Source organism: Rhinoderma darwinii, chromosome 6 (genome assembly GCF_050947455.1).
Source record: "Rhinoderma darwinii isolate aRhiDar2 chromosome 6, aRhiDar2.hap1, whole genome shotgun sequence".
NCBI lineage: Eukaryota > Metazoa > Chordata > Amphibia > Anura > Rhinodermatidae > Rhinoderma > Rhinoderma darwinii.
This window is the reverse complement of record NC_134692.1, coordinates 116,473,516-116,489,027: the sequence shown is the minus strand read 5'-3', so window position 1 is coordinate 116,489,027 and position 15,512 is coordinate 116,473,516. Positions and strand designations below refer to the sequence as shown.

Below are 15,512 nucleotides of genomic sequence, written 5' to 3'. Positions count from 1 at the left end.
ACTGCAGATAAATTTCAAATCTCGTCCACTTTGCTGCTACTATAATACGCTTTCTATGTTTTTGTGTATATATGTCCCCTTGTTTTTATCTGTACTATAATACGCTGAGGAATTTCCGCACTGAAGTCCATTGCGGAAAATCCGCAGTATTTACGCTACGAACTTACGTGCGAACCCGGCCTTGCAGGGAATCCGTGGACAAAATACAGGTTGCTACAACTAAGCGGAATTCTTTCCAGCTTTGGCAATATGTTTGAGAGTAGCACTCCTACAGCAATGGCCGAGATTGAAGAAAATGCAGATCTCGACTATTTAACCCTTTCAGCACAACCAATGGTTATTGGGGTATTAACAAAGGGAGATGCCTTTGCTTCCCTACTCTTACTTCAGGGTTAGCCTTTACATAGTGACAGCCTGGGGCCTAACAAAGGCCCCCAGGGCTGTTATATAGCAATGCCTGTTAGGGAATATTTTGGGTATGCTATGACAGCTTACTGTACATATTATTATGCACACAATATACTAGGATATAGTAATACAGTTCAAATTGCAATTTAAATTTTAACCCCTTCCCTCTTTAGCCACTTTTGACCTTCCTGACAGAGCCTCATTTTTCAAATCTGACATGTGTCACTTTATGTGGTAATAACTCCGGAATGTTTTCACCTGTCCAAGCGATTCTGAGATTGTTTTCTCGTGACACATTGGACTTTAAGATACTGGCAAAATTTGCTCGATATGTTCAGTATTTAATTGTGAAAAACACCAAAAATTAGCGAAAAATTGCAAAAATTAGCATTTTTCTCAATTTAAATGTATCTGCTTGTAAGACAGGCAGTTATACCACACAAAATTGTTGCTAATTAACATCCCCCATATGTCTACTTTAGATTGGCATCGTTTTTTGAACATCCTTTTATTTTTCTATGACATCACAAGGCTTAGAACTTTAGCAGCAATTTCTCATATTTTCAAGAAAATTTCAAAAGGCCATTTTTACAGGGGCCAGTTCAGTTGTGAAGTGGCTTTGAGGGCCTTATATATTAGAAACCCCCAAAAAGTCACCCCATTTTAAAAACTTCACCCCTCAAAGTATTCAAAACAGCATTTAGAAAATGTCTTAACCCTTTACACATTTCACAGGAATTAAAGCAAAGTAGAGGTGAAATTTACAAATTTCATATTTTTTTGCAGAAATAAATTTTTAATACAATTTTTTTTATAACACAGAAGGTTTTACCAGAGAAATGCAACTCAATATTTGTTGCCCAGTTTCTGCAGTTTTAGGAAATATCCCACATGTGGTCGTAGCGTGCTACTGGAATGAAGCACCGGCCTCAGAAGCAAAGGAGCACCTAGTGGATTTTGGGGCCTTATTTCTGTTAGAATATATTTTAGGCACCATGTCAGGTTTGAAGGGCTCTTGCAGTGACAAAACAGTAAAAATCCCCCAAAAGTGACCCCATCTGGGAAACTAGACACCTCAAGGAAATTATCTAGGGGTGTAGTGAGCATTTTGACCGCACAGGTCTTTTACAGAATTTATTGGAAGTAGGCCGTGAAAATTAAAATCAACATTTCTTCAAAGAAAATGTAGGTTTAGCGATTTTTTTTCTCATTTCCACAAGGACTAAAGGAGAAAAAGCACCGCAAAATTTGTAAAGCAATTTCTCCCGAGTAAACCAATACCCCACATGTGGTAATAAATGGATATTTGGACACACGGCAGAGCTTAGAAGGGATGGAGTGCCATTTGGCTTTTGGAGATCACATTTAGCAGGAATGGTTTGCGGAGGCCATGTCACATTTACGAAGCCCCTGAGGGGACAAAACAGTGGAAACCCCCACAAGTGACCCCATTTTGGAGACTACACCCATTGAGGAAATTATCTAGGGGTATAGTGAGCGATTTGACCCCACAGTTTTTTTGCATAAATTATTGGAAGTAGGCTGTGAAAATAATAATCTACATTTTTTTTTTTAAATCTAGGTTTAGCTAATTTTTTCTCATTTCCACAAGGACTGAAGGAGAAAAAGCACCACAAAATTTGTAAAGCAATTTCTCCCGAGTAAAACAATACCCCACATGTGGTAATAAACGACTGTTTGGACACACGGCAGGGCTTAGAAGGGAAAGAGCACTATTTGGCTTTTTGAGATCACATTTAGCAGGAATGGTTTGCGGAGGCCATGTCACATTTGCAAAGCCCCTGAGGGGACAAAACAATAAAAACGCCCAAAAAGGGACTCCATTTAGGAAACTACACCTCTTGAGGAATTCATCTAGGGGTGTAGTAAGCATTTTGACTCCACAGATGTTTCATAGAATTTATTAGAATTGGGCAGTGAAAATAAAAACAATCCTTTTTCTTCAATAAGACGTAGCTTTAGCGCAAATTTTTTCATTTTCTCAACAAAAAAAGAACCCAACATTTGTAAAGCAATTTCTCCCGAGTACGGCAATACCCCATATATGGTCATAAACTGCTGTTTGGACTTTTTGATCACTTTTTATTCTAATATTTGTAGGGCAAAGTGACCAAAAAACAGAAACTCTGGTAAAGTTTTTTACGTTTTTTTTTTACGCTGTTCACCGCGTGCAATAAATAATATAATATTTTGATACCTCAGGTCGTTACGGTCGTGGCGATACAAAATACATATGGTTTATTATTATTTTTCAATAATAAAGGACTTGATAAGAGTAAAAGGGGGATTGTGTTTTATTTGATTACTTGAAACTTTTATTGTTTTCAAACTTTTATTTTTTGCACTTTTTTTTACACTTTTTTATACTTTTTTTACACTTTTCTTCAAGTCCCACTAGGGGACTTGAAGGTCCAACGGTCAGATTATTTTTTTTTTCTAATACATTGCACTACCTATGTAGTGCAATGTATTAGATCTGTCAGTCATTCACTGACAGCAAGCCGATTAGGCTTCGCCTCCCGGCGGGGCCTAAATCGGCTTCCGTAATTGCAGAGCAGGAGACCATTGTGTCTCCTGTTGCCATAACAGCAGTCGCCAGTCCCGATTGCCTGTCAGGGCTGGCGATCTGCTAGTAACCGCTACGATGCAGCAATCGCTTTCGATTGCTGCATCGAAGGGGTTAATGGCAGGGATCGGAGCTAGCTCCGGTTCCTGCCGTTACAGGTGGATGTCAGCTGTACAGTACATTTTGCCGGCAGCTACGGAAGCCGATCAGGCTCCGCCGCCAGGTGGATCTTGACCGGCTTCGGTGCTAGGCAGACCGGGAGGCCAGTATTAGGCCTCCGGTTGCCATTGCAGCCACCGGAACCCCGGCAATTTCATTGCTGGGGCTCCGATGAGCTGCAAACACCTTAAGTGCAGCAATCGCGTTTGAGCGCTGCACTTAAGGGGTTAATGGCGGGGATCGAAGCTAATTTCGGTCCCCGCCGTTACAGTCGGATGTCAGCTGTAAGATACAGCTGAGATCCGACGATGATGGCACCGACTCAGCTTCTGAGCCGGTGCCAAACATTTGACGTAAATGTACGGCATTTTGCGGGAAGTCAATGCTTTCCATGACGTACATGTACGTCAAATGTCGGGAAGGGGTTAAATAGTTCTAAAATAAATGTAAATAAATTTACCTATAAAAAACAAAACTAAAATATTTATATATTTGGCAACCCCATGACAACCCGTACATTAAAGTATAATATGTTATTTGTGATGATTTGTAAATAGAGGAAACAAAACAAAAAAATATATATTGTTTTTTATTCAGTTTGACTGTAAAAAAAATTAATATAAATTAAATGGCAATTTATAGGTACCCTAAACTGGAGCCAAAGCAAAGCAAAAAAACAACAGCCATGACCAAAAAATAAAAAAAATATCTTTTTTTATGGCTGTTGAGATCTCGGAAAGCCAAAACAAAATAACAAAAAAAATCAACCTTTCTTTTCTTTCGGGAAAAAATTGTCATGAAGGAGTTAAATGGGCCATGGTCAAAGTGCGTGATTTTAATAATATTCTATTTCGTAACTGTTCTTTTTGCAATTCCATTTTATAAGTCTTTGGCAACAACGGTGGAATATACATATATATATATATAAAAATACTTTCTCTTAAGAACATGGGGTTAAACTTTTTGGACCTTAGAGAATAGAGTCTCATGGAATGAAGATAATATGTAAAATCCATTGCACTTACCCAGAACTTCTCTGACTCGTCTAGTTTGCAGAGCCACTTCATACTGGCAGGAGGTAGGGTGCGACTCAACCCACACCAACAACAGTCGACCAAGGTGCTATAGTCAAGCTGTCCGAAAATCGACCATGATACCAAATATGTTTTACACTAAGAAATCCAATGTTTCCTGGTGCACTGAGATATAATCTACAACGCTGACGCTATTTCAGGCTTTCCAACATTCCAAGATCTTCCTTTCATTGTTCAAATCCATTTGGGAAGTTTCCTTTTCATTCCATTAAGCAGCCCCGATCTGCCAATCACACCCTGTAAGAGAGCTATTCACTGTAATTACCACTGCTTAAAGAGGCTCTGTCACCAGATTGTGCAACCCCTATCTGCTATTGCAGCAGATAGGCGCTGCAATGTAGATTACAGTAACGTTTTTATTTTAAAAAAACGAGCATTTTTGGCCAAGTTATGACCATTTTCGTATTTATGCAAATGAGGCTTGCAAAAGTACAACTGGGCGTGTTTACAGTAAAAGTACAACTGGGCGTGTATTATGTGCGTACATCGGGGTGTGTTTACTACTTTTACTAGCTGGGCGTTCTGACGAGAAGTATTATCCACTTCTCTTCAGAACGCCCAGCTTCTGGCAGTGCAGATCTGTGACGTCACTCACAGGTCCTGCATCGTGTCGGCACCAGAGGCTACAGATGATTCTGCAGCAGCATCGGCGTTTTAAAATTACATCTAAACTAATAATGAAAATAAGCAATTTGGTGCATCCTTTAAACTGGGGAATATTAATTTGATTTTAAAAATAAAATTAGTTTTGTGTGACCATATTCTGCCACAATTTTTTTATTTTTCTGTCGATGTAAGGGCAGGTTTTTTGTAATATTTATTGGTTTCATTTTTTGGTGTATATATACGACTTTTTGATCACTTTTTACTACCTTTTTTGTGGCAGACGAGATGGCCAAAAAAACTGTGATTCTGGCTTTTAACGTTTTTTTTATACTGCGTTCACCATGTGGTTTAAATAATGTTATATTGTAATAGTTCGTACTTTTATGGACGCGGCGATACCAGTTAAGTTTTTTTTCTTTTACATTGCTTTGGAAAATGGGAAAAATATAGTATTTTTAAGCTTGTAAAACATTTTTTTGTATATGTAAATTAAACTCTATGTTTTTTTAAGTTTTTTTATTAGTCCCACTAGGGGACTTGAACTAGTGATCATTGGATCTCTTGCACAATATACTGCTATACTGCAGTACCTATGTATTGCAGTATATCGTGCCTATGGCAGGGCTTAATAGGAGAACAAAGATAGCAGACATGTGGGCCCCGCGATCGTAGGGTGACGATGCTTGTCATGGTAGCCTGGGGGGGCCCACATGTCTGCTATCTTTGTTCTCCTATTAAGCCCTGCCATAGGCACGATATACTGCAATACATAGGTACTGCAGTATAGCAGTATATTGTGCAAGAGATCCAATGGGGGGGTTTGGGCTGTCAATGGACTGCCCCCTCATTCGAATGGCTTAGATGCTGTGGTCGGTACTGACCGCGGCATCTAAGGGGTTAAATGAGCGGGATCGCAGTAATTTATGATCCCGCTCATTGAAGTGAAGTGTCTGCTATATCATACATCCAATACCCGCAACTTATGGAGCAAGCTCAGCCCGTTCTACACTTTCCCTCCCAGTGGATGTTGAGAAGGGGTTAAATTCTGATTGTTTCTCCCCGTTTTTTTTTTTGTTTTTTTTTACAGTAACAGCTTTCCTTAACGATGACACCCGCACCCCTTCTCTATTAGATTCTAGTATTATAATAATACTACAACTTTGTTTAAACTGATCAAATCGAATTTATAATTAGAGTAATAGCATCCTAAGCCTTTCTTTATCTGCTGAATGATTTCCAAGGACCCTAGCTATGGGATTCATTAGAACAGAGGATAAGGGTATAGGAATTAAATAATATTCAAGAACCTTATTGCCATGCTCACATGTTCAGGATTGTGTCAGGATTTAGGCGTGGATTTTGCGAACAAATTCTGGCAGAATCCACTCACAGTCTGCCGGCAATGCATCTGAAAAGGGTATTTTAAGCTCTATTCACAGGCTCAGTAAAATATCTGCACGGAATAATAAATGCTCTGCAAATCTTAAAACCTGCAGCTATTGGGGCGGATTCCGCGCTGAAAAGCTACGGATTAGCTACATTGAATCATAATAAGCGAAAGCAGCGTGCGCGTCCGCTGACCAAATTTCTGCTGCGGAGTTGATGAAAAATCCATGCCAGATTCGCAATAGGCCAATCCGTGATGTGTGAATATATCGTGGTGCTGCAATGTGATTTTTGCGGTACAACCCATTGCCCAGAAGAATTGTGCAAGAATCGTGGCATGATGTGAGGAAAAAATGCCAGTAAGACAACCCACTGTTACTTTAGGTTCTCCATTACATAAGTATCACAGACAATCCAGAATGGCTGCATTCCCTGGGTAATCAGATAATATTGCATAGTTAGGTTTGTACCCATGCGATGCATTTGAATTAACAACAAGATCACACATTTCACAAGGGTACAGGGGTTTTACCAGATTAGAAAATAGAAATAAAGTCGCTCTTGTCCATAGGCTGTGTCTAGTATTGCAGCGCAGGCCCAGCTGCAATACCAGGCATAAACCACAGACAGGGTGGCGCTGTTTCTTTAAAAGTGCAGACATTACTTTCTAACCTGGTACCACTCCATTAGACTGTACCCTAAAGACACAGTTTGTGGACGCTGTAAACTGCTACTACGAATCCGCAGATTTCGGGCAGCCGGGTGATGTAGCAAGGAGACAGCATTATCTTCCAGTGGTTCTTCTTTAATCAAAATCAATGGAGCAAAGCCACCAACAGAAAGGATCTCCTGCTGCTGCAGTACCCAGTCATATATATACCCATCTTAAAGCACAAACAAACTTCATTTTTGTGGGCTGTTCAGTGGGCACTATTTGACGTGCACGTATTCAAAATGCGCTTTAAACCATTCCCGAGATGACGCTGATCACAGGGGTCTCAAAGCTATGAATAGTAACCCAATGAACTACATGGCAACTTTTTGTATTACGACCCGCAGGTTGCCGTGACCACTGACCGACAGTTGCAGGAAATCCAGCAGGTTTAGATTATTTTCGACTGTCGGGTCGCAGTCACCTGCAGGTCGCAAAGCGGCCACATTTACTTTAATTACGTACGATGAACGCAGGGGAACACTGTGATCTGTGGCCACACCACCTGCGTTGCCGTGTAGCCCTAGTCTTATTCTCATTTTCCAAGTAACAACAGTACTAGGTTGTCTTCAGAATTGATGGACAACTGTGCCATCCACTGTTTACAGTGGTTATCTTATACCTTTATCAACCGAAGAGGAAAAGTTTTGCGAAACTCTTGGGTTGTATTGTGTGTGTATATAGCAACCATGTTACATAGTTAGGTTAAAAATAAACACCGGTCCGTCAAGTTCAACCTTTCTCTTAGGCTGGGTTCACACGAGCACATTAACGTCCGTAATGGACGGACGTATTTTGGCCGGAAGACCCGGACCGAACTCAGTGCAGGGAGCCGGGCTCCTAGAATCGTAGTTATGTACGACGCTAGGAGTCCCTGCCTCTCCGTGGAACTAGTCCCGTACTGAAAACATGATTACAGTACGGGACAGTTGTCCTGCAGAGAGGCAGGGACTCCTAGCATCGTACATAACTATGATGCTAGGAGCCCGGCTCCCTGCACCGAGTTCGGTCTGGGACTTCCGGCCGAAATACATCCGTCCATTACGGACGTTAATGTGCTCGTGTGAACCCAGCCTAATACATAATTAATTGCTAGATTAATTATAACCCTCAATATAATTTGTCATTAGATAATCATCTAGCCCTTTTTTAAATGCTGACATAGTATCTGCCATTACCACCTCTTGGGGCAGGGCATTCCATAGTTTGACTATTCTTACTGTAAAAATCCCTTTCCTATATTGATGTCTGAATCGCCTTTCCTCCACACACAATGAATGTCCCCTTTTAAAAGTATAGTGTCCTATGAATGATATGACTGTAAAACTAGCAACATACCTAAACACCTCTTCCCCAGCACATCCCTGTTTGGACACAAGCATTGCCGCGTATAGAGTATTATATTATATCAGTAATTATTCAGTACATTTATGTGCAGCAAGTATTGCTTTATTAATTATAAGGGTGCGCTTACACATGGCGTACTTGCAAGAGAAATCTGAGATGCTGAAAAGCTTTCACATAGACATACATTGTAGCAGGCCACGCGTGCACCTCTTAATATATTAGACGCATTTTCTACCGACGTATATTAGTTCAAGACTGGCGTTTGTAATGCCAGTCTTAATATATTCTCATATATATATATATATATACACACAAACCGATCAGCCAAAATTTTATAGCCACCTGCCTAACATTGTGTAGGCATTGTGTATTGTCCCCCTCATGCCACCAAAACAGCTCTGATCTGTGGAGGCATGGACCATATAAGACCTCTGAGGGTTTCCTCTGGTATCTGACACCAAAAAGTTAGTACAGATTCTTTTAGTCCTGCGAATATGAAGCAGAGGAAAATACACTGTGCAAGCACCCAATGTGGCTAAACACTCATCCTGGTATCTTGTAGGTTCTTTCACTATTGCCAAAACCTCTAGTTCTGACATGAGCAGGTTTGAAATACTCAGGGTCTGTTCACACGCAAACTGAAAAAAAGTCTGAAAATATAGAGCTGTTTTCAACGGAAAACAGCTCCTGACTTTCAGAAGTTTTTTGAGCCACTCACGATTTTACGGACGTTTTTGGAGCGGTTTTCAATAGTCTATGAAAAACGGCTCCAAAAATGTTCCAAGAAGTGACCTGCATTTATTTTTCGCGCCCGTTTTTGTACGCTGCCGTTTTTCAAAACGGCTGCATAAAAAAACGGCCCGTCAGAACAGAACGCGGTTTTTCCCATTGCAATCAATGGGCAGATGTTTGGAGGCGTTCTGCTTCCGATTTTTCAGCCGTTTTTCAGCCGTTTACGGCCCGAAAAACGGCCGAAAATAGGCCATGTGAACATACCCTCAATCTCAGCTGCATATCGACATGCTGGAGGTTTAGTGGCTCAAAACCGGGATACAGGTTCTCTTTAAAGGGTAACTAAACGTTCAACAAACTTCAGACATGTCATAGTGTCATGTCAGAAGTTTTGACTGGTGGGGGTCCAAGCACTGAGATCCCCACCAATAGCTTAAAGAGGCTCTGTCACCAGATTTTGCAACCCCTATCTGCTATTGCAGCAGATCGGCGCTGCAATGTAGATTACAGTAACGTTTTTATTTTTAAAAAACGAGCATTTTTGGCCAAGTTATGACCATTTTTGTATTTATGCAAATGAGGCTTGCAAAAGTACAACTGGGCGTGTTTACAGTAAAAGTACAACTGGGCGTGTATTATGTGCGTACATCGGGGCGTTTTTACTTCTTTTACTAGCTGGGCGTTAGGAATGGGAGTGTATGATGCTGACGAATCAGCAACATCCACTTCTCTACACAACGCCCAGCTTCTGGCAGTGCAGACACATAGCGTGTTCTCGAGAGATCACGCTGTGACGTCACTCACTTCCTGCCCCACGTCCTGCATCGTGTCGGCCACATCGGCACCAGAGGCTACAGTTGATTCTGCAGCAGCATCGGCGTTTGCAGGTAAGTCGATGTAGCTACCGTGTTTCCCCGAAAGTAAGACAGTGTCTTACTTTCTTTTTATCCCCAAAAGCCCCACTATGTCTTACTTTCGGGGTATGTCTTATATTGGGAAAAAATTGTCGAATTTTTTTTTTTTAACCATAAAATTAACATTTATTAACAACCTGAACAGTATTGTATTCACCACAAAACAGTTTTATAAAAGGAAGTGCCAAGAATGTCTTGTTACAACATTGCATAACATGTAAAACAATGAAAAATGGTAAGAACGAACAGTGGAATACTGGAAGATAAAACAGATTTATTCCATGACAACCATGTCATCATCCTCAGGAATATCATCATAAACATCCACACTCTTAGGTTCCTGTGGATTTTCTTGGGACTCTCGGGACGACATTTCTTGCCGAATCATTGGCCCATATTTCTCATGGGTAGCAACGGCACTGTCCTGAAATGAGCAGGCTTTGTCCAGGTAGCCAGCCCGCAGTGCATTTGCAACGCAGGTGTTAGTGATCTTATTCCAAGAATTCTTCACCCAGTTAACAATCTCTGGCAGTCTGGGCTTCACAAAGTTCCCACGTACATTTCTCTCCATTCGGTTTTCAATGTAGTCATTGATTTCCACACGCAGATAGTCCTTGAACGGCTTGTTAATGGCGATATCGAGAGTCTGAAGATAAGCCGTCATCCCTGCAGGAATCATGATTTGGTCGATTCTCCGCTCATGAAGGAAGTTTTTCATGGTTTTGGCGCGGTGTGTGCTGGCTGCATCCCAGATCAGCATCCCTCTTTTGTTCCCGCGCATTACAAGCGGCAGCATTAAATCAAGCCACTTTCTTATAACATCTTGTGTGGCCCAGGCTTTTTCAGTTTCCAGCACATAAATGCCAGAAACCCGCTCAATCTTCTCCTTCTTGCCCTTTGCAATGAGTAGCGGTGTTGCTTTAGTGCCATCCAGACGAATCGTCAAAATGCAGGTGACACGTGCACTTTCATAAGCGGTGGAGGGAACGTACACTGAGGAGGCACCTCGTTGATCAATGGTGGTTTGAGCTGCTTGGCCCATGAACACGGCAGTTTCATCCATGGCGATCATGTTGCAAAGACTGTATTTAGAGAAGTCAATGTCATCCACAAACTTCTTGTAGGCTAATGCACGTTTAACAAACTCAGCATCTTCCAACCTAAAGAGGGTTGTGGATCTTCTCAAAGACAGGTCATTGCGTTCAAGAAAGTTATCCACCCAGTGCTGTGATGCCTTGAATTGTTCAGGGGAAATGTCAAACTGTGGCGACACTGCAAGTGCATATTCCTGAATCTGAGCCCTGGTCACCACCAATGTCTTTGCTCTCCTGTCTGCAACCCACTCAGAGACCAGGCTTTCCAGCTCTGTATACATTGGTTGCCGACCACATCCAATCTTGTGCTTTTTAGCCATTCCGCTCTCCACTTTTTCACTCAGGTTAGTGTATTCTGCACGCCATTTTTGGACCAGTCGGTGATCCAACATTTTCTCCTTGCAGAACTGCACTACATTTTTGCCCCAAGATTCTTAGACAATCGCTTTTTTATACTCCACGGTGTAACTCTTCCTTTTACCACTGGAATCGGAAGCGCTCATGTCTAGGGGCAAAAATATAGCATACGGTATAAGCACTGCTTGTGGTTCCGTATCACAGTCTCCCATAGGGTTACAGCTCCATACAGTATCCCACACAGCGTGTTTTTGTATGTTGTCCATGGTCCTGATGGACCACGGAAAACATTACTGCTGCTCCCGCGGCCTCCACATCCCTCCGCTCATCCCGCTCTAACCGTCCGCATCCCGCAGTTAAAGGGGCACTGACAGCTAAAAAAACTGTGTAAAATGTGTTTTTTTAGTTTATATGCACTTTACCTTCTGTGACGGCCGGGGGGGGGGGGGGAGGTTTCTTTGGAGTAGGGACGTGCCCGAGTAAATTTGCATAGGCGCGTCCTAAGCCGTCAAACAGCTCATGTGGGCACAGCAAAGTGCAAACCTGTACCTATACCTGTATCTAACCCAGTGTGATACAGTACCACCTGCTGTATTTAATCCAGTGTTACACCTGCTGATACCCACTGGGTTACATACAGCAGATGATACCCCAGTATGCCAGTGTGTATGTTTTACTGATGCATGATTAATACTGTGTGCATTACCGTATTTTAAGCAGGAGGCGGCATTGACAAGTGCAGGGGACGGCGCGGTGACGTATGGAGAGGGGGGCGGCGCGGAAGTGGGCAGGAGGCGGCAATACCCCCGTGTTTCCCCGAAAGTAAGACATATGTCTTACTTTCGGGGTACGGCTTATATTAGCCGACCCCCCTGAAACCCCCGATACGTCTTACAATCGGGGGTGTCTTACTATCGGGGAAACACGGTACTTACCTGCAAACGCCGATGCTGCTGCAGAATCAACTGTAGCCTCTGGTGCCGATGTGTCCTCGCTCGTCCGACACAATGCAGGACCTGGGGCAGGAAGTGAGTGACGTCACAGCGTGATCTCTCGAGAACACGCTGTGTGTTTGCACTGCCAGAAGTTGGGCGTTCTGAAGAGAAGTGGATGATACTTCTCGTCAGAACGCCCAGCTAGTAAAAGAAGTAAAAACGCCCCGATGTACGCACATAATACACGCCCAGTTGGACTTTTACTGTAAACACGCCCACTTGGACTTTTGCAAGCCTCATTTGCATAAATATAAAAATGGTCATAACTGGGCCAAAAATGCTCGTTTTTTAAAAATAAAAACGTTACTGTAATCTACATTGCAGCGCCGATCTGCTGCAATAGCAGATAGGGGCTGCAAAATCTGGTGACAGAGCCTCTTTAAACAAAGCGGCAGAAGTGCTCGTGTGAGCGCTCAGCCACTTCGTTTCTGTTCGGCTTTTTCCAGAACTCATTGTAGCACAGTACGGGCTCAATAAAAATTCCATGAGCCCGTACTCCGATACATCAACTTTCTGGGAAAAAGCCAAACAGAAACGAAGCGGCTGAGCGCTCACACAAGCACTTCTGCCGCTTCGTTTTAGCGACTGGTGGGGGTCTCATTGCTCGGACCCCCCCCCAATCAAAACTTCTGAGAAATCACTATAACATGTCCGAAGTTTGTTGAACATTTAGTTACCCTTTAAAGGGGTTATTCGGGATTTTAAAATTGATGACCTATCCTTCGGATAGGCCATCAATATTAGATCGTGGGGGTACGACTCTTGGCACCCCGCCAATCAGCTGTTTGAAGGGCAACTTGTACGAGCGCTGCAGCCTATTGATTGCTTAATATTAGTTTGTACTCGCACACGACTTTACCTTCATAGCGGCTGGGCGAGGTATTACAGCATTGTCCCTTTCAAGTGAATGGGACAGTATAGCCACACCTCGCACAGCTGCTGCAAAAAATTAGCCCTTGCTCAGAATAACCTGCCACATCTGGGCATAGCACAACAGGAAGATTTATTATTACTGGAGCACTGCGCCAATATCTCCCCTCCGTGCACCTTGTTAATGAATTTGCATAATTACACATCCCGAATTGAGAATATTTTAAGCTGCACCCGGTCCGCACAGGGAATGCTTCTTTTTAAAGCAAATTAGCATAAGACATTAGACAAAATCTGCACTGTTGGCAACTAAGAATTTGACATCGACTAAAAACAACACTTAGCTGTGGATGCTGCAGATTTTGTGCTTGCTGCAGAAACAACTACATTCAAATGAATGGAACTGCAGAAATTTCTGCAACAAAATCTGCAGCGTGTGACTGCATCTTTAGGCCCCATGCACACGATCGTAGAATTCATCCATAATTACGGACCCATTCATTTCTATTGGCCACGGACACCTTCCCGTATATTTAGGGGAAGGTGTTCGTTCCGTAGAAAGGCTCCGCAAAAGATAGGACATGTCCTATTTTTTGCTTTCTACGGACTGTACACCCATACTATATATGGGAGCACGGCCAGCAAATGCGGGTGGCTGTCCGCGGCTGGCCGTGCCCGTAAATCACGGACCATGACTACGGACCGGGTCATGTGCATGGAGCCTTAGTTGGACTTTTTTCATTCTTCATATGTTCATAGATAAATAGATATAGTGATTTTTAATCCGGTTGTGCAACGTTGCGGCTTAGAGGTCTTTCTCAAGCCGGGAACGTCGCACGACCGGATTTAAAAAATTATCTATTTTTGTATGTCAATACGTAAGTGCCGTCTATATTTTTTTTTATATCACTACAGGACGTTTATAAATAAGTCTCCTGCGTGCCACACTGAATCTTCGCCCACTTTTGTGGCACAGTCACTTCATAAACGTAATTTTTCATGTATTTATGCCAGAAAACGGAAATAAGTTGATAAACCTGCCGCAATTGGCACCATGTAACTTTAGATCCCCGGTCACTGAAGAAGAATTACAGGCGCCAAGACCCTCACCGGTACTAGCGGATCATCAGAAGGGTCTTCCAACAGTTGTCCAAGAAGACTGACGCACCTTGTCATTTTTAGAGTACACTATATTGGTAAAAGTGCGATAACGACGGGCTGCGCTGCCATTTGCAGTGTCATGTGAGACATATTGCTGGTACTTAGAAATTCCCTTTATATGACAGACATTATCCAGGACTGAAGTCTCTACAATGTGTGTCTTGTATTAGCAGCATCAGGAGGACTCCTATAGAAGTCATTTCCATTACTGGCTTGGCATTGTAGCAGAAGTCAGTCAGTCAGTGCGGGTTACGGTCAGCTATGGAGGCTACAACACATGTGTAATATAGAAGATGAATGATGATATACATACGGTCCAGTGCGCTGGTGCTGACAGGGTCCCGGCAGCAGCGATTATAACACAATTACACAATTCATAGAGCGGCTGCCAGTAGGTGGGAGGGAGGGAGGACGGACAGAGGAGACTTGTGGTATGAAAGAGGGAAGTATGTGAGCGGGGTGGAGACTGCACTGTATGACAGGAGGGTGGAGCCGCCATGTCCGTCCATCAAGTACACGGCAGCTTCATATACAGGAGAGTACAGCGCATAACGTATATAGCCGGTGATACTGCCCTGCAATGTGCTGCCTCTCCTCCTCCACACAAGTATGTTCGGCCCGAGGTGAGGCAGCATATGTATGGAGGAGAATGACCGGCCTTGAGGAGAGGCAGCACATGTATGGAGGAGCATGGCCGGCCTGAGGAGAGGCAGCACATGTATGGAGGAGCATGGCCGGCCTGAGGAGAGGCAGCACATGTATGGAGGAGTATGGCCGGCCTGAGGAGAGGCAGCACATGCATGGAGGAGTATGGCCGGCTATGTACGTCTTGTGCTGTGTTCAGTACTCCATCAGTAATTTATGAGGTGCTGCGTGGGAAAGTAACCAGATCCCGTAATGGAAGAACGACACAAATGACAACTGATGTGGAAATGACTGTGAAACATCATGTTCAATATTGTAAACCAACACCCCCCCCCCCTCCCCAATTACTGCACTAATTAAAATAAATTATATACCCCGAGCTGCCACAAACGCGCTGACATGCTATTCGGTGCAGTTTTTATTTGACTGTTATGTTAACACCGTT

The 15,512-nt window shown here is 42.9% G+C and overlaps 1 protein-coding gene across 1 annotated transcript in view; it reads right to left on the bottom strand.

Annotated features, from left to right (window-relative positions):
- Window positions 1-15,261, bottom strand: part of LOC142656626 (multidrug resistance-associated protein 1-like) — a 102,359-nt gene extending 87,098 nt beyond the window's left edge. The window contains exon 1 of the mRNA XM_075831550.1: window positions 14,736-15,261. Within this exon, the coding sequence (XP_075687665.1) occupies window positions 14,736-14,921 (186 nt within the window). The 5' untranslated portion in view covers window positions 14,922-15,261. The remainder of the gene's footprint in view (window positions 1-14,735) is intronic.
- Between the last annotated feature and the right edge of the window lie 251 nt (window positions 15,262-15,512).